A 24,372-nucleotide genomic window follows, 5' to 3' on the forward strand; every position below is an offset into this window, starting at 1 on the left:
GGGTAGGGAGGCCGGTGGACCTGTGGGTCAGTGAGTCAGGGTGTCGGAGGGGTCGGCGGGCTCGTGGACTGGTGGATCGAGGTCAGGGAGTCGCGGGGGGGGGGTGGCGGGGGTCAGAGGTCGGGAGGTCGGGAGGCCGGTGGGTCGGGAGGTCGAGGGGTGGGGGTCTGTAGGTCCGGGGTCGGGCGGTCGCGGAATCGGGAGGCCGGTGGGTGGCGGGGCCGGGAGATCCAGGGATCCGCGTGCCGGTGGACCGGCGGGTGGGTGGGTCGGCTGGCCGCGGGGCGGGGCGGGGCGGGGCGGGCGCCGCGCCTGCCGTTCGCCTCTCCCGGCTGCAGGTGGGGCTGTGCGGCCGCGCTGCCTCCAGGAAGCCTCACGGGCCTGCGCCGGCTCCCAGGATGCAGTGTGGACCGGCCGGGCGCTGACGGCGGCGGCGCGTCTGCGGGCGGAGCGGCGCGGGCCGGCCAGCGAGGAGCGCGGCGACGCGGGCGGGGAAGGCAGGGCCGGGCGGGCGCCGCCTGCGGAGAGGCCGGGGGTCGGCCTGCGTGGAGCCGCGCGGCGGCGGCAGCGGCAGCGGCGGAGGCGGCGGCGACTTCCTCCGGGCCGGGCCGGACAGCGCACGGCCATGGCCGAGGCGGCCGCGGCTCCGGTAAGGGCGGCCCGCGCGCACGGACGCGCGGACTCGGGGCCCGGGCCCAGCACTCGGCGCCGCAGGCCCTGGGGAGGGGCTCCGAGGGCCGGGCCGGGCCGCCGGGCCTGGGCTCCGGCGGGCGGAGCGCGGGGTCCGCCGGGGCCTACGGCGCCCGCCGGCCGGGCCCCCCATTCGCGGCCGAGCCCGAGCAGGGCGGACCCGGCCGACCCCGCAGCGGAGGCCGCCCCACGCCGAGTTCCTGCAGCCCTCCGCGGCTTCCTGCCCCCGCCCCATCCGCTGGCCCCTTCCTCTCCGCGCCCCCCACCCCGCGTCTCCTTTCTCTGCCCACCGCTCTGCCTCAGCGTTCCCTACCCCCCAGCTCCCCCCAGCGGCCTGGTGGCACCTGGGAGGTGTCCGAAGCGGCTTCGATTCCGCACACGCCGCCGAGTGCCCAGCCCGATGGAGGTCGGGGCGGAAGACAGCTGCTGCTCCTCGTAGGAGCGGGCAGGCACCAGCCCTGTTAGACATTATTTTGTCCTCACCACAAACCTGTGGGGTAGGTGCTCGTTCCGTCATACAAAGGAAAAACCCGAGGCCTGGAGAAGTTAACTTGCCTAGGATCGCCCAGCTAGAAAGTGTGTGAAAAGACACAGCTGGTCTGTATTCAGGGACACATTGTGTGTTGGGGGAAGCAGACAGGTACCCTGATGAGAATGGTGCAGACAGAGTGAGTGAGTGGTTCTGGAATTGAGGCAGAAAGGTGCTGCGGGAGGGCAGGGGAAGGAGAAGGAGGCGCTGGTACCCCTTCACGCCTGTGCTGCTGTGATTTGAGCTGGGCTTTTAAGGAAGGCTAGGATTTCATCAGGCCGAGTGCAGCTTTCCAGGTAGGGAGGACAGCTTGCGCTCAGAGAGAAGGCGGTGCCCAGCGGGTTCAAGGACCAGAATCCAGTCCCTGCTCCATGAAAGATGGCTTTGGTGAGGAGGCAGTGGGAGAGAAGGCTGTAGGGAGAGTTGGAAGGGCTTTTAATGCCTGGACTTCGTGGGGGGGGGGGGAGGGCGGTCCTGGATGGATTTGGAGTTCTCCTACCATGGGCTCCTCGCAAGCATAGGGGTTCTGCTTCCCTGGCGGGAGTCCGGAGGCAGCCCCTTATTACCCACCCCCCATTTAGTATGGAGCTGGACCTCCGGAGAAACAGTCACCACCTCCCACTAAATAGTGCAGGGGCCCTAGGGCTCCCTGCGCCCATTGAAATGGTAAGCACACTGTGCATGCCTGACATCTTATAAAGGGGTTTATGGAGGTGTCCTTTTCCTGCAACGCAAAGGTTGCCGTCCTGTGGCAGTCAAGGGCACTCGGAGGCTGAATAGGATTTCAGTAGCTGGGGAGCTGGGTGACTTCTGGAGCAGTCTCCTGGAGGCTGGAGTCAGGTGGCAGGGACTGATCAGAAAGGACAAGTGGGCAGGGGAAGGGTAGCGGCTGCCATGGAGGATGGCCCGGGGAGCCAGTCCAGCATAGTCCCTGCAGCCTCCGGGCAGAAGCACCTGCCTCCTGAGAGCAAGAGTCCCACCCACCACAGCCCTCTGCCCACCAACTCCTCCCCAGCGAAACCCCTTCCTTCCTCAGGTCAGAGGTCACCTCGTGCGGTCTCGTTCCAAACAACCACGGAAGCTCTGATGGGGCTCCACAGTGTTTTTGGCCTCCGCTCACACTCTCCTCTCCTCTCTTCCACCCATGCCGTAGTTCTCTGTGCCTTTCTCCACATGAGCCCACACTGCTCCCTACTAGTCACTTCTTCGTTTTGCTATTGTTTGGGAATAGTTTCCAGAATGTTCTAAGGAGACGTGCGTCCTCAGGCACAGCCAGAAGAAAGTGCAGATATCTGGACCTCCTCTCTGACCCAGAGGGCCCACCTTCGCATGTGGGTGGGTCGGCCTCCTCAAGGCAAAATGTGCCCTTTCCTCCCAACTGCCACTTCTCGGGTCACTCAGGCTACGTGTGAAGTTTCCAGCAACAAGGAAGTCGTACGCATTAAAGTCTAACCTTATGGCATATGTTTTACCTTCCTCACCAGTCTGTAAGGTGTGTCCCTGCTCCCCGAGGAGCTACAGATGTCAGACTAGTTTTCCCCTTGGGAGCGGTGAGGACAGCGAGACAAACGGAGTCTCAGAGAGCCTAGCGGACCCGTGTTGATTTTGTCCCCTTGACTCATGCCTGCCACGTGGGTCAAAAAGTCTAACTCTCGGCTGGCGGAGGTTTGCAGTAATGGTGATTGTTAGTTTAAGGAAGGGTAACAGGAGGGGACAGAATCAGATTGCACTGGGGGGAGAAGGATTAGCTGTTTGATTTTTATGTTTATTAAAAAGAGGCACGAGATGCTTCAAAACAAAACAAAACAAAACCAGTTGAGCAATGCTCATGTTTGTGCCGGTTCAGTGAACCAGCTGTTTTGTTTTGTTTTGTTTTTTTGTTTTTTTGCTAGGTCATCGTCCGTGCACAGTCCTGCGTGTTTATGATGGGAGGTGCTGGCTGGGCGCGGGTGAATCTGCGGTTTCCTATGTACCCGCCGAAACGCCCCAGCAGTGCGAAGGCGCTGTTTATTTAGCAGAAATGCACTGAGCACCTTCCACGGGCCACGCACTCGGCTGCAAAAGCTGGGTTCAGGGAGTCAGCTCGGGGAGATGCAGGTGGTCCCCAGCCTGGGCGAGCTGAGCACCCCCAGCAGGAATGCACCTGCCCAGATGGTGGCCGAGTCTGAGTTACCCCGAGAAGCCCATCCTAGGCTGAGATCGGGCCTGTGGCCCAGGGCTTTCCCGCTTTCTGTGCCCTCCCCCCCCCCCCGCCCCGCCCAGCTCCCCCGCAGCCAGGGGAGCGGGGCTGAAGGAAGGCGGTGGATGAATGAGGGTGCACTTCTCTTTGTTTCTGAAAGATTTCTCCATGGACGATGGCGGCCACAATTCAGGCCATGGAGAGGAAGATTGAATCTCAGGCTGCCCGCTTGCTTTCGCTAGAAGGTCGGACGGGGATGGCCGAGAAGAAGCTGGCGGACTGCGAGAAGACGGCCGTGGAGTTCGGGAACCAGCTGGAGGGCAAGTGGGCCGTGCTGGGGACCCTGCTGCAGGAGTACGGGCTGCTGCAGAGGCGGCTGGAGAACATGGAGAACCTGCTGAGGAACCGAAATTTCTGGATCCTGCGCCTGCCCCCGGGCAGCAAGGGGGAGGCCCCCAAGGTATCCCTCGGGCCCCTGGGGTGGGACAGCCCGAGGGACCGTGCCTGTAAGTGTGTGGGTGAGCATGCGTGACCCTTGTGGTTCCAGGTGCCCGTGACCTTTGATGACGTGGCCGTGTATTTCTCTGAGCAGGAGTGGGGCAAGCTGGACGAGTGGCAGAAGGAGCTCTACAAGCACGTGATGCGGGGCAACTACGAGACGCTGGTGTCCCTGGGTAAGGCATGACACGCATCCTCCTGTTACATGTGACTGGGAGTCCCCAGACCTACCTCTCCATGCTGGTGGTTTTCGTTGCAACAATGTGTAAATCACTAGAAAACTCTGACCATGCAAGGAGTTTTCTTCTCCTCCTACTAAAGATGAGCACCAGGTGACCGAGTCGAAAACTCCCTCTACCTGGTGACATTCGTGGGTGGCCACACAGAGAGGGGTGGCGGCGTTTCTCTAACCAGGCATGGAGCGTGGACGTCTCCGTCCTGCAGAGACAGAGTCTGAAGCCTCGGGCTGCTCTCAGGCCCACATTCCTGTAGCCTTCTCTTACAGGGGTATGTGGCCTTTCTGGTGAGTGAGTGGTTAGTGGAGAATATGGGCAACCATGCTTCCCGTGCCAGAGCTGTCTTCATGCCTCAAGGCTCTGCTCCCTCGGACCCTTGGGGCCGCTGTCACTGTCTGCGTGCAGTGGCCCCAGGAGGCTGTTCCTCCCTGAGCTGCTTTCCTCTTGGGATGGTTTCTGTGTGACCCCAGATCCGGGAGCAGTAAGGCCTATCAGTGATGGTGGGAGCAGGGGCAGGAGTGATAGTATATTTCAGTTTAAAGAAACACACCACTTCTTAACCGGGAGACCCTACCAGAGTGTCTTCACCTGGGCACAGACATTTGGGACCATTTGATTGGTTGTCGTGGGGCTATTCTGTGCCGTGTGGGATGTTCCATGACATCCTGGCCTTGACCCACCAATGCCAGGAGCACCTCACCCCCAACCCCCAGTCACAACCATCAAAAATGTCTCCAGACTGCGAGATGTCCCCCAGGAGACAAAATTGCCCATGGTTGAGAACCAGTGCTCTATACCAATCTAGAAGTTTCGATTCTGGGCCACTCGTGGATTCCCAGGCTGCCTGTCACCAGGTCTGAATGGAACCACATGGCGAAAGCTAACCTTTATGTCCTTCTTCAGACTACGCCATCTCCAAGCCTGAGGTCCTCTCCCAGACGGAACCGGGGAAGGAGCCGTGCAGCTGGCGTCGCCCTGGCCCCAAGGTTCCAGATGTTCCTGTGGACCCAAGTCCAGGTGAGGGGCTGAGAGAAGGCCAGGGACACCAGGCAGGCCGGTGGAAACAGGAAAGTAGGGGGTCAGGGAGGGCGTGACTTTCCCAGGAAGAGCCGAGGAGAAAGCTCAGACTTGAAAGTTTTAAATCTGTTTTTTAATAGTTGAGTTATGACCTGTAGCCTGTGCCCCTAACACTCTAGGAACACCTTCCCAGCGTGGAAGCAGGCGACAAATCTAGTCTTTTAGGAAAGAGATAAAGCCCGTACACACAGTCAGGGAAGGAGGGGGCGGGACACTCAGGAAAGGTCGGAGCGGGTGGGAGACAAAATGTAATTCCTCCCAGTTCTGTGACGAGCCAGCCTCGCCCCCGACCAGGAGCCAGTCCCATTGGCTGGCCACATGTTTCAACATGATTAGGGCGACAGACTCATTTAAGGTGAATCTGGATACCTGCTCTCACTGCTTCGGATTTTTCTGGAGCCAGCCCGCACCTCTGAAAGCTAAGGGAGGGACAGACGGATGCATGAGAGAAGCCAGGAGACCACCACCCCACGCCCACCCCTGCAGGCCCGAGCCTGCTTTCCTCACAGAACCGCAGTGCCTGTCCCACCTGCCTTGGGTTCCCCTGGCGTCCGAACACCTGTGTTGCTAAAGAGTCTCGCTGTGTTTCATTTGTGATTAATGACACGCGTCTCCCCGGGTTGGCAGCTGGACCGCAAGTCGGGGTCCTGTTGCCGAGCAGCGCATGCGCAGAGCCGGGGCGCGCTCACCAGGGGCGCTTACCTCCACGGACGTCCTTTGAGACTTTGCTAGGTGCCAGGGACAGAGCTGGAAGGGGAGGACGCAAGGATGACTCAGCAGAGCGCTGCAGAGTCTGAATGGAGAAGAGGGCGCTCACGTGGAGCCTGGCCTCGGGGCCTGGGAGGGAGGTCCACAGCGGGCTTGGTTCACTGGACCCACACCATCGCCGCAGAGGCCTCTCCGGTTCGCACGCTGTCATCCGAGAGGGTGGAGAGGGGCCCAGAAATACGGTGGCTGTTGGCGAGACCCCCACACCCCTTCCCCTCCGACACAGACTCCACTGTCTGTCTCAAGCCCCACAGCAAGAGCCCCGTTCCCCCTGCCCTAACCTCCGCGGGAGAAGCCGGACCCCAGCTCACTCCTCAACCCCCCCGGCTCGTGCAGCCCCCCCCGCAGACCTCCTCTCTGCTTCTTTTCGGTTCCTAAATTCTCCCTCCGTGCTGTGGGGAGCTCAGCCCCAGCAAGACCTCAGATCTGCATGCAGGCTCTTCCTGGAGCATCCCCACCCATTCTTGTCCACATGAGTCCTGGTTCTTTCCACCGCCTGGCATCCGCTGCAGGGCACCCCTTTCCCACGTCCCTCCCAGCCCCGGCCTGGAAGCCAGCAGTGTCCCTGCTCCTCCATATGGCTTCGTGCTAGTCTCCCCTTCTCCCTGGAAACCCCCACCTTTCATTCAGATGCTTCCTGTCTTCCTGCTGCCTCCTGCAGACCTCGTCTCTGCTCTTACCACTGTGGCTGGCAAGGGCAGCTGGCACAGAAGGTGCTCTGTGCACTGGGAACATGCCAGCCTCCACTCCCTCTCCACCACCCACCCCGAGGTCATTCCCCCCTTGCTGACAGTGAAGCACCCCTCGCCTCCTCTCACTTTGAGCTCAGCCCCCACCCCCCGCCCCCCGTGCCCTGACCCCAGCAGCAGAACCATAATGCTGGTGAAATCCATCTGCCTGTCCTGCACCTGCTCCCACGCAGCTGCACATGGTGGGGGAGACCTCCCCACAGCTCTCTTTTTCTTACCTGCAGTCCCAGGGGTGTCTCCTTGGTCCAATCAGCTGTGCAGAGGTTGGCAAACTGTGGCCCATGAGCTTAGAATGGTTTTCATGTTGAACAAATACTGTTTAATTGGGGGGAAAGAAAGAAAGAAGAAAAGAAAAGAAACAACATTCACAGCCCCCCAGCCCCAGCCCACCGGCTTGTCTGTTGCACCCGCTCACTATTCTCCATGTTTGCCGTCGCGGTCAGACCTCCCGCCAAAGGCACACTCCACGGGGCACTAGATCCGGTCCAGGCCACCTTAGCAAGGACTCACGCCCCCCATCCTTCCCACCATCATCTGCCCCTGCCATTGCTTGCTCGATTTGAACACCGACCCCTTGTGACCGCACACCCCTGTAGCAGCCGCCCCTTTTCTGTCCTCCTTGTGTCCCGCTCCCCAGGAGTGCCCTCCGTCAGTGCCTGCTTTCTCCCATTCCTCTTCCACTCCAGAGGTCCTTCCATCAGCACCCCTGTCAGGGCCACAGGGGCCCCCACAGCATTAAAGGTCTGGTCTTAACCATTGGCGACATTCGCCACCGTTGATCGCTCTCTTCCCAGATTCACTGCTTTGACAAGATGCCTCCCCCTCCTGGTGTCCTCCTGGCTTACTTAACACCTTCCCTTTGCTATTTCCCAATGCTCTTTCTGGCCTCTAAGTGTCGGGGTGCCCTCCATCCTCTCTGTGTGGTGGTCTCCGCATGCCAACAGCTTCTGCCGCTTCCCTGCCCGGCTCCTCCCTGAAATCACACCTGGCTGCCTGGTCTGTCCCCACCCAGGTGAGATAGACATCTTATGCCAAACACACGCCCGCTGGGTGTGCACTCCCCTCATCCCCCACCCCCAGGTCTCCCCTGCTGTAGTAGACCACTGCCCACCCTCCAGTTGCAGGTGAGACCCAGTGGTCAGCCCTGACCCTTTCTCACACATACAGCCATTGGAGATCCTAGTAGCGAGCACTCCCTTCAGACTCGGCCAGAATGCTGTCACACCCCGTCTCCTCTACCCTGCCACCCAAGCCCATCATTTCCTGTGGTCCCCTCCCAACCACCCTACCCTCTCCTGCTCTCATCCCTCAGAGAAAGCCCTATGCCCTTTCCTTCAAAACCTCTTACCGGCTTCCCACTGACTCAGAGACTCTGGCTCATGCTTCCATTTGTGTCTCACTCCCCCTGTTCCTGCCAGATCGTCCTCCCTGCTGCTTCCCCCAGTGCCCCGGACTGCTCTAGTCCCCGAGCCTTTGCACTTGCAGTGCCCTTAGCCAGGAACACCCTTCAGGTTTCCCCCTGCCCGGGGCTCCATCCATTACCTCCTTCAGAGCTCTGCTTATTTAACATTTAAATCATCACCTTATTTAAAATTTGTCCCCTATTCCCACCCAGAATTTCCAGTCTCCTTTCCCTGCTTTGTTTGGTTCCACAGAAGAGAGCATCATCTTTTATGTGTATTTCTAGATTGTGACATATATTTCATGTTTACAGAATCAATAGGGATACAGTCAGTATGTGTATTTCAGAGAGAAGAGATGATAGATTTCACATTTGTAGATTACCATTTGGCCAGCCGGGCTCTCTCCAGGAGGGTGTAAATTTCAGGAGGACAAGCACTTTTATTTCTTTTGTTCATGTGATCATTCCAGGCACCTTGAACTGCCTAGCACTGAGTAGAAATTCAACAAATATTTGTCAAATATATGTAGTTACATAATTTAAAACATTTTTGTGTAAAAATATGTGTGGTAAATTCCTTGTTAGATTTCCTAGTCTCGCTCCTCCCTAGGGTAACCCATAGTCCTGAAGTGGATGTTTACCCTCTCCGTCCGCATTTTAAAACTTTCATTTAAAACTGTGGGGTCCACATGTAGCCATAAGCAATATATAATACGGTTTTGTGTGTTTTGAGAAATGGTATCAATGTCAGTATATTGACCACTCGGTAACGTGTTATTTCAGATCTGTCTCTGCTGATGCAGATAGATGAACTTCATTCATTTTAACAGATGCTTAGTATCCCCAAAGCAACTACCTTCCAGCTTGTTCTCCACTGGTCTGTTATACGCACTTCAGCTGCTTCTGGTTTTTCACTCTCACGAGTGGTGCGGCAGTGGGCAGTCACCCGGTCTGTCTGTGTCCGTGTGCTGCGGCCTCTCCAGGGAACAGGCCGGGGGACCCCGTGCACCGCCAGGCAGGCTCGTCTGCACCTCCGCCATTGCTATGGTTACGCAGCTGGTCCTGCTCCCGTCAGCAGCCCGGAGTGCCCATTGCCTCACTTCCTTGCCCTCTTTCAGCAGTAGCTCCTCGCCGATCTGATGGAGGTTGAAATGGCATCATGTTTTAATTTGCCTTTCCCTGACTCTCAGTGAAGCAACGCACCCTTTTCACGTGTATCTGGTTTCTTCAATGAATTGTCTTTTTCTGTTTTTCTACTGTTGCTTTTCACTCTCTTACTGATTCAGACTTCTGTCTGTAGGTACTGGATCCAAACACTTTGTCTGTTGCTTGCATCACAAATGTCTTCTCCCAGCCTGTGGCAGGTCTTTTAACTTTGTCATGCCTGTCCAGAAGTCGTAATTTTGGGTACAATCAAACTTACCAGTGTTTTCCTTTATGATCTGCTTTTTCTATCTTAGGACAGCCTTCCCTACCGCACTGCGGGTCAGAAGGATATTCTTCTCCATCTTCTTACGAAACTTTTAAGTTTTGCTTTGCACATTGAAGTCTTTAATCTATCAAGAATTAATATTTGTGGGGTTCCTGGGTGGCTCAGTAGTCAGGCATCTGCCTTTGGCTCAGGTCATGATCCCAGGGTCCTGGGATGGAGCCCTGAATCGGGCTCCCTGCTCAGCGGGAAGCCTGCTTCTCCCTCTCCCACTCCCTCTGCTTGTGTTCCCTCTCGTGCTATGTTTCTCTATGTCAAATAAATAAATAAAATATTTTTTAAAAGATTTTTAAAAAATTTATTTGTTAGAGAGAGAGCACAGGCAGACAGAGTGGCAGGCAGAGGCAGAGGGAGAAGCAGGCTCCCCACCGAGCAAGGACCCCGATGTGGGACTCGATCCCAGGACGCTGGGATCATGACCCGAGCCAAAGGCAGCCGCTTAACCAACTGAGCCACCCAGGTTCCCAATAAAATATTTAAAAAAAAAAAAAGTTAATGGGCGCCTGGGTGGCTCAGTGGGTTAAGCCTCTGCCTTCGGCTCAGGTCATGATCTCAGGGTCCTGGGATCTAGTCCCGTATTGGGCTCTCTGCTCGGCAGGGAGCCTACTTCCTCCTCCTCTCTCTCTCTGCCTGCCTCTCTCCCTACTTGTGATCTCTCTGTGTCAAATAAATAAACAAAATATTTTTTTAAAAAGTTAATACTTGTGTAGGTTATGAGGGAGAATTAAATTTTTTTTCCCCGCAAGGACATCTGATTTCCCAACAAAATCTGCTGAATACTCTGTCTTTTCTTCAGTGATTTGTAATAACGCCGGTTTGGTCATGAACCAAGTTCCCGTACACGCACTTGGTTTCTGGGCTCTTTCTTTGGTGTTTTGGTCTTTGTCTCTGTGCCAACACTCCCTGTTTTAGCTTCATAAGAAGCTTTCATATCTAGAAGACTAAGCCTTCCCTACTTGCCCTTCGAAACTTTCCTGGACTATTCTTGGACCTCTGTTCTCGATGAGTTTCAGAATCATGATGTCAGGTTCTCAGAAAATCCAGAAAATCCTGGAATGTTGATGGGAACTGCATTGACTTTGTCATTTCATTTCTGGAAAATTATGAGCATATGAGCCCCTCTCCCCATGGGCAGACTCACTGAGTGAAGGCTGATGGCCTGAAGCGGCTTCACGGTTTTCTCCGATCGTGGTTTCTGTCGTGGATGGCATTTTCGCATTCACTGTATCTTCAATAGTTATTACAAGTCTATAGCTCTGCTGTTAACGTCCTTTAGTAAAAGACTCCTTTTGCTCAACCTCCTTATTATTTCTAGTAATGGACCCGTCACTTGAGATTCTCATGGATTTTGTTCTGGAGACAGTTGTACCTTCTTCAGATAACACCAAAGTTATCTCTTCTTTTAAAATTGTTATAACTTTATTCTTCTTGATCGGCAGTTGGTCCGGGATATTGTTGTGCGGTCCCGGTGTCCTTCTCTGTGAGATGCTTTAAAGGTCTGGGCGGTAAGGATGGTTTTTGCCATAGACTTTTTTTAATTTTTAGATTTTATTTATTTGACAGAGAGACAGAGATCACAAATGTGGCCGGGGGAAGCAGGCTCCCCGCTGAGCAGAGAGCCCGATGCAGGGCTCGATCCCAGGACCCTGGGATCCTCACCTGGGCCGAAGACAGAGGCTTAACCCACTGAACCACCCAGGCGCCCCTGCCATAGACTTTTGATGATACTCTTTTTTTTTTTAATAATTTTTTTTATTTTTTATAAACATATAATGTATTATTAGCCCCAGGGGTACAGGTCTGTGAATCGCCAGGTTTACACACTTCGCAGCACTCACCATAGCACATACCTTCCCCAATGTCCATACCCCAAGCTCCCTCTCCCTAACCCCCTCCCCCCAGCCACCCTCAGTTTGTTTTGTGAGAATAAGAGTCTCTCATGGTTTGTCTCCCTCCCGATCCCATCTTGTTTCATTTATTCTTCTCCTACCCCCCAAACCCCCTACGTTGCATCTCCACTTCCTCATATCAGGGAGATTAATGATACTCTTATTGAAAGTTTATAGACATGGGACACCTGGGTGGCTCAGTCGGTGAAGTGTCTGCTGTTGGCTCAGGTCATGATCCCAAGGTCCTGGGGTCGAGGTCCGCATCAGAGCTGAGCCTGCTTTTCCCTCTGCCTGCTGCTCCCCCTACTTACACTCTCTCTCTCTGACAAATAAACAAAAATCTTTAAAAAAAAAACAAAAAACTACATACAGAACAAAATCCATGTAACCCTTAAAGAATCAGGGTCAGCACCCATATTCTCAAAACCCCAGCCTCAGAAATAGATCACAGGGGGCGCCTGGGTGGCTCAGTGGGTTAAGCCGCTGCCTTCGGCTCGGGTCATGATCTCGGGGTCCTGGGATCGAGTCCCACGTCGGGCTCTCTGCTCGGCGGAGGGCCTGCTTCCCTTCCTCTCTCTCTTCCTGCCTCTCTTGTGATTTCTCTCTGTCAAATAGATAAATCTTAAAAAAAAAAAAAAAAAAAAAAAAAGAAATAGATCACAACCAGAACCTTCCATTGCCCTGAGGTCCCTCTCTGATCCCATTCCCCTCCCTCCCTTTTACAGATAACCAGAAAATCAGAAGGAGGTGCGATCCGTCCCTTGCTTTTCTTTACATTTTTATTCCTTACATATATATGGAGATATTCCTAAATAACAGCGCTTCCCTCACGGGCTCTTGTTTCTGAGAGTCGCTCTGTGTTGACACGGTGCAGCTGCCCTCGTTCCTTGTCACCACTCTCTGGTTCTCTGCTTTACGAGGGCGACACGGAGCATGCATCCCTCTGTTGGTGGGCGTTTGTGCTGTTTCTAACGTGTTTCCTTTTAGGAACGATGCTGCTGTGAAAATTGTGAAGCATGTGTAGAAGTTTCTCTAGGTGTAGACTTGGGAGAGGAACTGCCGGCTCGTAGGAAAGACGCGTGTTCAGCTTCTCCAGGTCTGTAAGGCGGCCTGCCCGCCGGCACCTGCCCACGGTGCCTGGCCGCCCACCGCCGCTCATCCTCGCCAGCCCTGGAAACACTTCCCATCCTCATTTCTGCCCATCTGGCGGGAGCACACCAGTTTAAAATTCCTATTTTAAAATGTGCATTTTCCCGATTAATGAGATTGAACATTATATCCTCTGTGCTTAGGCCACTTGTCTCTCTTCTCTGGAATAACCTGTGTGTCCCTTTTGTCTGTTTTTCTTTTGTTTTCCTTTTACTTATTGACTAGTTGGAGCTCCTTTCTTGTTCTGAATATTAATCTTTTTCTCGGGCGTGTGTATTGCCAGTATCTTCCCCCTTTATGGTATATTTTTAAAAACAGAGGCTTTTGATTTTAATATACTCAGATTTTACCTTTATGGTTTGTCATTTTCATGTCGTAAACAATTAAGAAATTTCCCCTAGGGGCACCTGGGTGACTCAGTGGGTTAAAGCCTTTGCCTTTGGCTCAGGTCATGATCCTAGGGTCCTGGGATCGAGCCCCACATCGGGCTCTCTGCTCAGCAGGAAACCTGTTTCCCCCTCTCTCTCTGCCTGCCTCTCTGCCTACTTGTGATCTGTCTGTCAAATAAATAAATAAAATCCTAAAAAAAAAAAAAAAAAGGAAGAAAGAAAGAAACTTCCCCCTACCTCAAGGCAGTAATCCACCGTCTCACATTCAGCTCTAAAAGGTCTGCTTTCACATTCAAGCTCTTAGTGGCGGTGGGAGGGCGGGACCCTGGTTCTTTCTCGCTAGCACTTTGGGTCTTCTTTTCCCTTGCTCTTCGGGGGTCACCTGCCTAATGACCCTGTAACGAGTGCTGTGAGACATCCAGATGGCACGGTGCTCGGGCTTGGATTCACTCCGCTAATCACATTGGAGAGAAAGGACCCCTTTGCTGTACTGAGGCACGTTTGGGGGGGGGTGTCCTTAACCCCCTCCATTTAGCTCATCTGTCTCACATGCCTCCCTGAAGTTGTAGAACTTTCTCCGAAGAAGATCTTGTATGGTTTTTTGTTGTTAGAGATATTCCTAGGTTCCTTGTATCATTTTTTGTTTTTATTTTTTTAGATTTTTTTTCTTTTGTATTTTTAAAAAATGTTGTTGTCAGTGGTGTTGTTTCTTTGTTTTTTGTTTTTTGTTTTTGTTTTTTTAAAGATTTATTTATTTGACAGATAGAGATTACAAGTAGGCAGAGAGGCAGGCAGAGAGAGAGAGAGGAGGAAGCAGGCTCCCAGCCAAGCAGAGAGCCCGATGCGGGGCTCGATCCCAGGACCCTGGGATCATGACCTGAGCTGAAGGCAGAGGCTTTAACCCGCTGAGCCACCCAGGCGCCCCTGTTTCTTTGTTTTGTTTTTGGTTTTGGTTTGGTTTGGTTTGTTTTCAGAGAGAGTTTGAGAGCTAGGAGGGAAGGAGCAAAGGGAGAGAGAGAATCTTAAGCAGGCTTCGTGCCCAGCACAGAGCTTGACACAGGACTCCATCTCACAACCCTGAGATCAAGACCTCAGCCTGTCAAGAACTGGAAGCTTAGGGCGCCCGGGTGGCTCAGTGGGTTAAAGCCTCTGCCTTCCGCTCAGGTCATGATCCCAGGGTTCTGGGATCGAGCCCCGCATCGGGCTCTCTGCTCAGCAGAGAGCCCGCTTCCCTTCCTCTCTCTCTGCCTGCCTCTCTGTCTACTTGTAATCTCTGCCTGTCAAATAAATAAATAAAATCTTAAAAAAAAAAAAAAAAGAACTGGAAGCTTAACTGACTGAGGCACCCAGGCACCCCAGTGGTACCTTTTTTTAACATGGTTTTAATGTTTGTTGCTGATGTCTGCAGGGAGCTGGGAGGCAGGGACTCCTTTTTCCCAGCCCTTGTTCTCATCCACGACGGGCTCGGTTCTGTGACATCTCTCTCTCTCTCTCTCTCTGTCTCTGTGCCCTCGGGCATCTGTCCAGAAGGCCCACCAGGAACATACCTCATCATCAGAGAATGTGGGAGCAGAGGTGGACAAGCACAGTCCTCACCCATCCATCCTCTTCCCCTTGGGCAATTGGCCACTCCCAGGGGCCAGGCCCTCTCTGTTGTTTTGCTGAGGATAAGCTCCTTTCGCTGTGGTCCAGTAGGGGGGACTTCTTATCCTAAAGTCAGTAGAGTTGCATTGATTACTTGACCCTTAATTTTCTATCTGTTTTCTCTTTCATAATATAAACATACAAGGTCATAAATACCCTCTAAGTACCATTGTAGATGTGGCCCACACCTTTTGATAAATATTATCTTTATTAGCATTAGGATCCACGTATCTTCTCATTTTCATTATCATTTGCCCTTAGAGCCTTGGATTATTTAGAAAACATACATATTTTTAAATTTTAGTAGCAGTGAGGAGTTTGGGATATTTGTTCTTGATTTCTGACTTAATATTATAGTTAGAAAATAAGTGCATAAATCTTTTTTAATTTTAAAATTTACCGAAGTTCATTTTATGCTCTCGAAAGTTCATTTTTCCTGACTTCTGTTTGGCTTGAAAAACATGTGTGTTCCTTGTCTTTAGATCCTGCTACGTCCGTGCGATCAGGTTCGCCAATAGTGTGGCTCGAATTTCCTATAACCCAGAGTCAGCTAATTTACCCGTTACAGAAACAGGTGTGTTGAAACCTGCCGCTGAGAAGTTGGGAGCTGTTTATTTCTCCTGGAGTTTTGCTTTATTATTTTGAAGCCACGTTGTTAGATAAAACATTTAGAATTCTTTTCTCTTTCTGGTCAGCATAACATTGCATAGTGACCCTTTTTGTATTTCTGTAATACTTTTCAAAATCAATTTCCTCTGATACGGTTTAACTACATCTTTTTTATTTTTATTTTTTATTTATTTTTTAAGATTTTATTTGTTTATTTGACAGACAGAAATCACAAGTAGGCAGAGAGGCAGGCAGAGAGGGGGTGGGGGAGCAGGCTTCCTTCCAAGCAGAGATCCCAATGCGGGGCTCAATCCCAGGACCCTGAGATCATGACCTGAGCTGAAGGCAGAGGCTTAACCCACTGAGTCACTCAGGTTCCCCTAACTACATCTTTTTTAAAGAGGTCTTTATTCTGGCTTTTATTCTTTTACTCTGCTCTTGCATCCTTCTGTTTTAGGTGCGTCTTTTGCAAATAGCATACAGCTAGTTTTCTTGCCGGTTTTTAGTGTGGTCATCTTTATCTTTTAAATGTCCAGAATGTTGGCCACTAGCCACATGTGGCTGTTGCTCACTTTAAAAGTGCTGCAAAGGGGCCCCTTGGTGGCTCAGTTGGTTAAGCAACTGCCTTCGGCTCAGGTCATGATCCTGGAGTCCCGGGATCGAGTCCCACATTGGGCTCCCTGCTTGGTGTGGAGTCTGCTTCTCCCTCTGACCGTCCCTGCTCTCATGCTCTCTCTCTCATTCTTTCTCCAATAAATAAAATCTTTGGGGCACCTGGGTGGCTCAGGGGGTTAAAGCCTCTGCCCTCAGCTCAGGTCATGATCCCAGGGTCCTGGAATCGAGCCCCGCGTCAGGCTCTCTACTCAGCAGGGAGCCTGCTTCCTCCTCACTCTCTGCCTGCCTCTCTGCCAACTTGTGATCTCTGTCAAATAATAAATAAAATCTTAAAAAAAAAAAAAGGTACTGTAAAAGGGGTGTTGGGTGCCTCAGTGGGGAAAGCGTCTGCTCAGCCAGGACTCTGCTTCTCCCTGCCCCCCCATTTCTTGTTCTCTCTCCTTCCCAAATATATAGCTAAAAACCTTTTTTTCAAGTGCTGTAAAGACGAAATATACAAATGTTGAACATTCCGGATATATCGGGTTAAGTAAAATATATTATTAACGGTAATTTCACCTGTTTTTTTAATTATTTTAACGTAACTACTAGAAAACCTAGAATGAGCTGTATGGCCTGCACAGTTTCTCCAATGGACAGTGCCGGTCCAACCTGCTCACACCGATCGGGAAATTCTGCAATATTCTCTCTCTGAATATCGCCTTGCCCGCCTTCTCCCTACTTGTCTATTTGGAATGTTTTCATACTGTCCTTCGGAACAGCGCACGTGTCTCCGTATATTCAGCTCTGTCCATCATTTCTTATGTGTCTTCTAATTAGCTCACCATCCTCAGCTTGGGTTGCGTTCTCTTGTTTCCCCTATAGACTGGGGTTTTAAATTCCATTTTATTTTACAATTCCAAAGTTAGAGTTTCTTCTTTTTTCAAACTCTGATTGGTCAGTTTGGGTAGTCTCTTGTCTATCAGACTCTCCCCCCTTTTTTATTTTCCCAAATATATTAAACTTTATAGTCTGTGTGCGGTAATTCCAGTATCCCACGTCTCTGCAGACCAGGTCCTGCAGCATAGGACCTCTCCGACCCCCAGAGGTGGCCGCTTTTCTTGTTGAGCTGGTGATCTGTAGTTGTGAGCCCCGCAATGCCTGCAAGCGGTGGAAAATGCTTTCCTCCTGAGACTCTCTGCCTGCCTCTGCTGGTCCTCGGGGCCACCATGGCCTCGGCCTGGAGGCTTTCAGGCCACTCTGTGGTGTGACCCGGCACGGACAGCCTTGGGCACAGACTTCGGTGCATCAGCTGTAACTTCGGTCCCCGTGCCCTTCCGCGTGTCCTTTTTTCTGTAGTTCTTGGGAGTCAGTTCGGCCATGACTCTCATGTCGTTTGGCTCCTCTTCTGGTTGTAAATTTAGTTTTTTTTCATGGGGACCTGAGTTGCAGGGGTGTCCCTGCAGGGCAGGTTTGCATTTGCCTGTGCTGGGGAGTGGCCTCCCGGGTTGCTGGGGTGGTCAGCCAGTGTTTCCGTGCATTTCTCGGCGTCGGTTCTCTGCACCATGTGGGGAGTATGGACCCAGTGTGGACGTGGGGAAGTTCCGCTTTCTCAGGGCGGCTGGCCCACCCATGGCCCTAGACAGGCGGCAGCTTCCTGGTAGTGTCCTCGGGTGGCTGGAGTTTTCCTAGTCCCCGAATCACTAGGACCGAGGCTCCTGGGCTCAGGCAGGCAGCTCAGCGGGCCTCCGAGCCTCGCTTGGGCATCAAAGCTCAGCCCCTACAGCCCGCGTCCTGTTTCGGCAACTCGCTGGGTCGCTTGGCTTCTGTTTGAACTCTGGATTGACTTTGCATTTGCTCTTTGATTCTTATATCTGGGATCTTTCTTTTCTGCTCACTTATATACAGGTGGGGGGAGGTGAAGGGGGTCTATTTGGGGTGACTATGTAGCATTTCTGTGTTAAAAGTGAGGGCAGGAGTTGCCAAGAGCAGCCCAGTCTTCTGCATGGATGGACCAGAGGTCCAGCCCTGAGAATGCTTCCCGACCCTACCCTGTGCTCAATACCCCATGGCCTCAAGCTTTGCCCAGAAGGCCCTCGGTCCCTGCTGCTTTGGCCTTCCGTTCCCACTGGGTTCTCTTGCTGCTTGACCCCCGTAAGCCCCTGCGTCCACGTGTGTGGCTGGATGTGTGTCCACCCCATGCCCGAGGGGCCCTGATGCTGTACGTTCACACCCTTTCCCTTTTTTAGGCTCGGGGCCCCCAGTTCCTGCCCCTGACCTCTTAATGCAGATCAAGCAGGAGGGCGAGCTCCAGCTCCAGGAGCAGCAGGCGCTGGGGGTAGAGGCGTGGGCAGCCGGACAGCCAGATATTGGGGAGGAGCCGTGGGGCCTCAGCCAGCTGGACTCGGGAGCAGGAGACGTCTCGACGGATGCTGCCTCTGGTAAGTGGCCGCACCCAGAGCAGACACCAGGAAGGAGATGCCACAACAAAGGGCAGGGTGTGGGGAAGGAGCTTCTGGAAGCACTGCGGGCTCTCGCACATCTGGCCTGACTCACGGGGAAGTTTCCCCACCTGGAGGCAGAGGGCTGTACCAGATGATACTCTGCGGCCCCTACCGCGGCTTTGATGATGCTCCTGTCTTGGTATCTCTCGGCCTGACCTTCGCCAGCCGCACTCCTGCTCTTGCCCCCACGCGTGGCTTTCAGATGGCCAGATGCCTCACATTCGAGAGGCATGTATGAAAGAAATAACATCTGAGCTTCCCGGGGCCTCAGAGAAGGGGCAAAAGAGAACTGGGTGCGGGAGAGGGCGGGGCCATTAGCTCCCGCAGAAAAGGCCCCGCTGGGATCGTAGGGTCCAGCCTGCCCTTCCTTTCACAGGGGGTTCCCCCCTTCCTTCCCCTAACGCACAGGCTCTGATCTCTCTTCACTGCAGGCGTCCACTCCAACTTTTCAACCACTATCCCACCCACTTCCTGGCAGGCGGACCTCCCTCCCCACCATCCGTCTTCGGCATGCTCGGACGGGACACTGAAGCTCAACACGGCAGCCTCCACGGAAGGTACGGGGCAGAGAGAGGACGGGAAAGGGTCGTATCTTCCTGGGAGGCTGCCTGGGGGCCCTCACTGTTACCGGTGAACTGCCCTGATCTTTCGGCCAACAGGCTGTTAGGTGTCTGTGATGTTGGGACTCTCAGTCTGTCCTTTATCACCTTCCAAATTCTTAAGCTTGAACAGCCTTTCTCGAGAGTGTTTCTGGCTGTCCCTTTCTCACGTGGTCTTAACCAGTCAGCCCTGGGACGCTGATCCCTTGAGAGGACGTATCTTCTGCCCAGGGTCGGCAATCCCGGCTCCTCACTGGCATCGGAAAACCAAAAGCAAACCAGAACCACTTCTTAGGTACCAGCACGATGAAAGACAGGTGTCTGAAGGCCAGAATCGGGAGGAACAACAGCCAAATTTATGTATTGGCTTTCTATTTACTTCTGTTTTGAAGGCCAGTTGTCTGTTACTTAAACATTTCCATCATATTTTATCCCCACCCCCAGAATGTGCTAGAAGCCTAGGTCCATGATCTAAAACTTCAAGATGTGAGATTCAAGTACATTTATATGAAATCAAATACATTGGTACTATTTCACTGAGACTTTGTTCATGAGCAAGCTGGCCACATTCACTGAATGCTGCTGCCTTCCAAATAGCGTGCTGAGTGCTTTCAGACGTCGTGTCGTCGGGTTTAATCCTCAGACAACCCCGTGAAATGGGGTCTTCCAAGGTCGGAGAGCTGCCTGAAGCCCGCAGCTGGTGGGGAGGGGGGCCCATCCCCCTGAGCCCACCACGGGGCTTCTTCGTCTTGGTCACTTGGCTGCCGGTGGTCAGCCCCAGGAGAAAAGCAGGATGAGCCTTAATTAATAGCCAAAGTGAACCTGGGGCGTGGTGAGCGGCCGTGCTGGTGGCTTTGCCTGTGCAGGTCCTTCCCCGCCACCTGGGGCAGCCCCAGGCCCACCTCGAGGGGCTCTGCTGAGCCCGATCCTGAGGCTGGGAGGGTAGGGCTCGGAGGGGGTGGGGCTTGAGTAGCCTTGGACTGGCCCCGTGACAGTGCCCCGGCTTCCTTCTCTAAGCGGGTGTGGGGACAGAACGAGACGGGATCTTTCTCTCTTTCTCAGCAGATGTAAAAATTGTGATCAAGACAGAAGTCCAGGAAGAGGAGGTGGTGGCCACACCCGTGCACCCCACTGACCTAGAGGCTCACGGGACCCTGTTCGGACCAGGCCAAGCCACGAGGTTTTTCCCCAGCCCCGTCCAGGAAGGAGCCTGGGAAAGCCAGGGCAGCTCCTTCCCCAGCCAGGACCCCGGGCTGGGCCTGAGAGAGCCCGCCCGGCCCGAGCGGGACATGGGCGAGCTCAGCCCCGCAGTGGCCCAAGAGGAGGCGCCCCCCGGGGACTGGCTCTTTGGGGGGGTCCGGTGGGGCTGGAATTTCCGGTGCAAACCGCCCGTGGGCCTGAACCCGAGGACTGGGCCCGAGGGGGTGCCCTACAGCTCCCCCGACAACGGAGAGGCCGTGCTGGACCCCGGCCAGGCCCCGAGGCCCTTCGGAGAGCCGTGTAAATACCCCGGCCGGACCAAAGGCTTCGGCCACAAGCCGGGCCTGAAGAAGCACCCGGCGGCGCCCCCTGGCGGCCGGCCCTTCACGTGCGCCACGTGCGGGAAGAGCTTCCAGCTGCAGGTCAGCCTGAGCGCGCACCAGCGCGGCTGCGGGCTGCCCGAGGGGGCGCCGGGGGCGGCGGCGGGGGCGGCCGCGGCGGGCGGCGGGGCGCGGGACGGCAGCGCGCTGCGGTGCGGGGAGTGCGGCCGCTGCTTCACGCGGCCCGCGCACCTCATCCGCCACCGCATGCTGCACACGGGCGAGCGGCCCTTCCCCTGCACCGAGTGCGAGAAGCGCTTCACCGAGCGCTCCAAGCTCATCGACCACTACCGGACGCACACGGGCGTGCGGCCCTTCACCTGCACCGTGTGCGGCAAGAGCTTCATCCGCAAGGACCACCTGCGCAAGCACCAGCGCAACCACGCGGCGGGGGCCAAGGGCCCGGCGCGCGGCCCGCCTCTCCCGCCGCTCCCGGCCGGGCCCCCGGACCCCTTCAAGAGCCCGGCCTCTAAAGGACCCTTGGCCTCCACAGACCTTGTGACCGACTGGACTTGTGGCCTGAGCGTCCTGGGACCCAGCGACGGCGCGGACCTGTGAGGCACACACCACGCACCCCCCCTCCCCCTGCCCAACGCAGGCCGCGCGTGTCTCGGACACCGCAGACGGCGCAGTTGCGGACTGCGGGGTGGTGGGGAAGGCTGAGGCGGGAACGGAGTCGGGGAAGCAGATTTCCACGTTGCTGAACTGATCACTGGAAAAAGAAAACGATCCGGCCTCCACCTCTAAACAAAGTAGAAGTCTCTGATTGTGAAACTGAGCAGCATAGAATTTTAAGTAATTTAATTATGAAAACTTTTTTTTTTTTAATTCTTGACGAAAAAAGCTGGAAAATAGTCGTAGCACCAGTTTAAACTTTAGAGTGTACTTTTGGTTTCCAGAGCGCGTGTTTCTGTGGCTTGTGTCCTTACCAAGTCTGATAGTGAGTGTGCCCCGAGTTGGCCGGCTGGGGAAACAGGCGAGGAGGGTCCTTCCCTCACACCACTGACTCCTAGGGATGGGCTGATGGTTGCAGGGAGCCCGGTGCAGGTGAGACACCTCTGGCCCCCCCAAGCTGTACTCCTGGCCCCGGGGGGCTGCAAGCTCGTCCCATCACCACCTGCTCTGCAGTGTGGAGACCTGCCCCCCACCTGGTGTCAGCTGGGAGGACTTGCCCACCAGCAGCCAGTCCTATTTCCCAGCTCTCCTCAATCCGAAAAGGCCCCCAAAAGTGCTGGCCTATTACAGGCCATCTGCCACCCCTATGGAAAGGGATCTGGGTGGTGTCCCCTGTTAGGTGACTCAGAGCCTTCTAACGGAGAGTCATCTGAAGACCCAGTGTTAGGGCTGCAGAGGCGAGGCAGCTGAGGCCGGCAAGTGGAAGCCTTGGCCGTCATCTACCAGCAGAGCCAGGAACAAAGCTGGCCTGCCCGCCCCTGAGCGGGGCTGCTTTCCACTCCAGCGAAATGCTTCTCTTTCCTTTTCTCTCTGTGTAGTGTTTCTTCATTGTCAAAATGCTTTCACTTCGCCTCTCATTTGATGACTGTGACCTTGTGAAGCACGCAGGACAAGTGTTCTTTCTTGTTAGAGACGAGGAAGTAAATTCCTCAAGGGGGACACACCGCAGCCCGTCTCCAGCCCGTCTCAGTTGAGCGCGCGGTGCCGTGCCCACGGGTGAGGAGGACTACGGACTGGACGCGGCTCATCTTCCCGGAGCATCGGTCCGGGGGAGGGAAGGTTTTCGTCTTTGCCCTCTTAGGATTTCTGCCATATCTGCCGGAGCAGAGTCGGCAGGCGTCAGGACGTCGCGGAGCACTGGCCTCTTTGGCGAGTATGCTCGGGGGCAGGTCCGAGAGGCTGGGCAAGGGCCAAGGGCTTGCTCGCTCCCCGTCTGACATCTTCGAGGTCGAACTAGAAACGGCCCAGGATTCTTGATTCTACCACAGTGCCGTCCCCACCACACAAGTATCCATTCCCGTTTTGTTGGAGCAGCCGCCGGCTCCCTCGCCCCAAATGGGTGACTTGTCTCCCCTGCGGAGCGAGAGACCATGGCTTCCGTTCCGTCAGCTCCCCTGTGCGTACTTTTATTAGGCAATAGACTAGTTAAGAAAATTGTTTCTATGTACTGTATATTTTGTACCTGTTTACACTTCTAATATTGATATAACTGATATTTTGAAAAACAAATGAAGAGGAAACATCCTGTTAAAATAAAACCTAACCAGCACCAAGGCGCTTTGGTTGGTTCCATTCTTAGACCCGTGTCTTCAGCCCTGATGCCTCCAGACCCTTCTCGCCAGCGAGCTGGGTGGCCAGCTCCCTCACGCCCTTCCCCTGTGTGTGGTCACCTCAGGTCGGGGAGGCCACACCATCCCCGAGAGCTAGGAGTGGAAGAATCCGGAGAAGTTTGACTCTGCGGAGGGGAAAACTGTAGCACGGCCCGTCACTGTGCTTCAGAATATAATCATGGTCGGTGTGATTTGGCTTTATGTAATTTGGTACAATGTACATGAAGAAAATAGGTCTGGGAGAGAAAGGCAGAACGTCAGAGAACACCGGATGCTGGATGTTCTCTCCTCGCGTCTTATCTTGGCTGGCCAGGAGCCAAGAAAGGACCAGCGATGCCTGGGGTCATTGTATTCCTGGTCCGGGACTGAAGTCAGCCCGTGGCGTCTGAGCCGGGCTCACACCCACGTTCCCATCAACCAGAGTTAACGATTGTTCATGTTTTCTCTCGTGTGGTCAGTCGTTGTCGCATTTTGATCTTTGTCTTTTTAAGAAAATGAAAATGTAAAATAAAATCTGCGTAAAATTGCCCCAAGGGCACGGGAGTGGGACATGGAGAGAGAGTGGGAGTGGGTCTCACCACGCCCATTGTGGTGATGGCGTCCCTCCTGGGACCCACAGCCCCGATGTCGCCCACACGCTTCTTGTCCGCACCCCCCCACCCCCCGCCGCGGGTCATGTCTCCAGTCCTGGGAAAAGAACGAGGGACACTTCTGGTGTCTGCCTCGCTCACCATGACTCCAGCCCACCACCGTGCTCGGCCGCTCGCACACGCCCTCCCGCCACACGCCCCGGGTGCTGCGGGAATCCCGTGTCTCACGCCAAAGCCCTCAGCCACGTAGTGGTTCGCTCAGTGAACAACTGCCAAGGCTCTGGCTTGGGTGCGCTCTCAAAACAGGGAATTTGGGGAGGACAGGGCTTCGTGGGGGCAGAGGGTAGAGTTCAGTATCAACACCCCGAAGGGACACTCGGTGAGCAGTTAGGGAGACCAGGTCAGCACCTTGGGCTGGGGACCCCCCCCCCCCCCCGCCTAGGCCAGAGCACTGCGGTCCCTTCTGGTCTTAGTGTCCTCTTACTGCTAGGACAAAGGACCACAAACTTTGTGGCTTAAGCCATGAGAGATCCGTTTCATACTTCTAGAGGTCAGAAGTCCAAACTGAACCTTAGGGGGCTAAAATCAAAGGGCTGTGTTCCTCCTGGGTCCAGTGAAGAGTCCACGGCCTCGCCTTCTCCCACGTGGAGAGGCCACACTTTGTTCGTGGCCCTCATCTCCCGGGGCAGTCACTCCAAGCTCGGCCTCTATCATCAATCACATCGTTTTCTGATCTGGACTCTCCCGCCTCCCTCTCAGAATCTTGCAACAGACTCTGGGCCCACCCAGGTAATCCAGAATAATCACTTCATTTGGAGATCCTAAATTAATCACACCTGCAAAGTCCCTTTCGCCATGTGAGGCATTCTCATTTTTTTTTTAAATTTTGTTTATTTCAGACAGAATGAGAGAGAGAAAGCACA

The 24,372-nt window shown here is 54.3% G+C and overlaps 1 protein-coding gene across 4 annotated transcripts; it reads left to right on the top strand.

Moving 5' to 3' along the window:
* The first annotated feature begins 353 nt into the window (after positions 1-353).
* ZNF746 (zinc finger protein 746) lies at positions 354-22,791 on the top strand. Of its 4 annotated transcripts, none has more exons than XM_046020892.1 (7): positions 354-649; positions 3,559-3,858; positions 3,946-4,072; positions 5,036-5,149; positions 18,141-18,332; positions 18,827-18,952; positions 20,057-22,791. In XM_046020892.1, the coding sequence occupies exons 1-7, from the start codon at positions 626-628 to the stop codon at positions 21,130-21,132; spliced, it is 1,959 nt and encodes a 652-aa protein (XP_045876848.1). In that variant the 5' UTR covers positions 354-625; the 3' UTR covers positions 21,133-22,791. The 4 variants fall into 4 exon arrangements, with proteins under 4 accessions (XP_045876848.1, XP_045876849.1, XP_045876850.1 ...); XM_046020893.1 differs by having other exon boundaries at positions 356-649; positions 20,060-22,791; XM_046020894.1 differs by having other exon boundaries at positions 357-649; positions 3,991-4,072.
* The last annotated feature ends 1,581 nt before the right edge of the window (positions 22,792-24,372 follow it).

This window comes from Meles meles, chromosome 10 (genome assembly GCF_922984935.1).
Source record: "Meles meles chromosome 10, mMelMel3.1 paternal haplotype, whole genome shotgun sequence".
NCBI lineage: Eukaryota > Metazoa > Chordata > Mammalia > Carnivora > Mustelidae > Meles > Meles meles.

What these genes read in the sequence shown, in the direction of transcription:
- ZNF746 (XM_046020892.1), top strand. Translation starts at nt 626, where the DNA reads ATGGCCGAGGCGGCCGCGGCTCCG. An exon ending in GCAAGGGGGAGGCCCCCAAG is followed by an intron (nt 3,859 to 3,945) that starts GTATCCCTCGGG and finishes TTGTGGTTCCAG; the next exon opens with GTGCCCGTGACCTTTGATGA. An exon ending in TCCTGTGGACCCAAGTCCAG is followed by an intron (nt 5,150 to 18,140) that starts GTGAGGGGCTGA and finishes TCCCTTTTTTAG; the next exon opens with GCTCGGGGCCCCCAGTTCCT.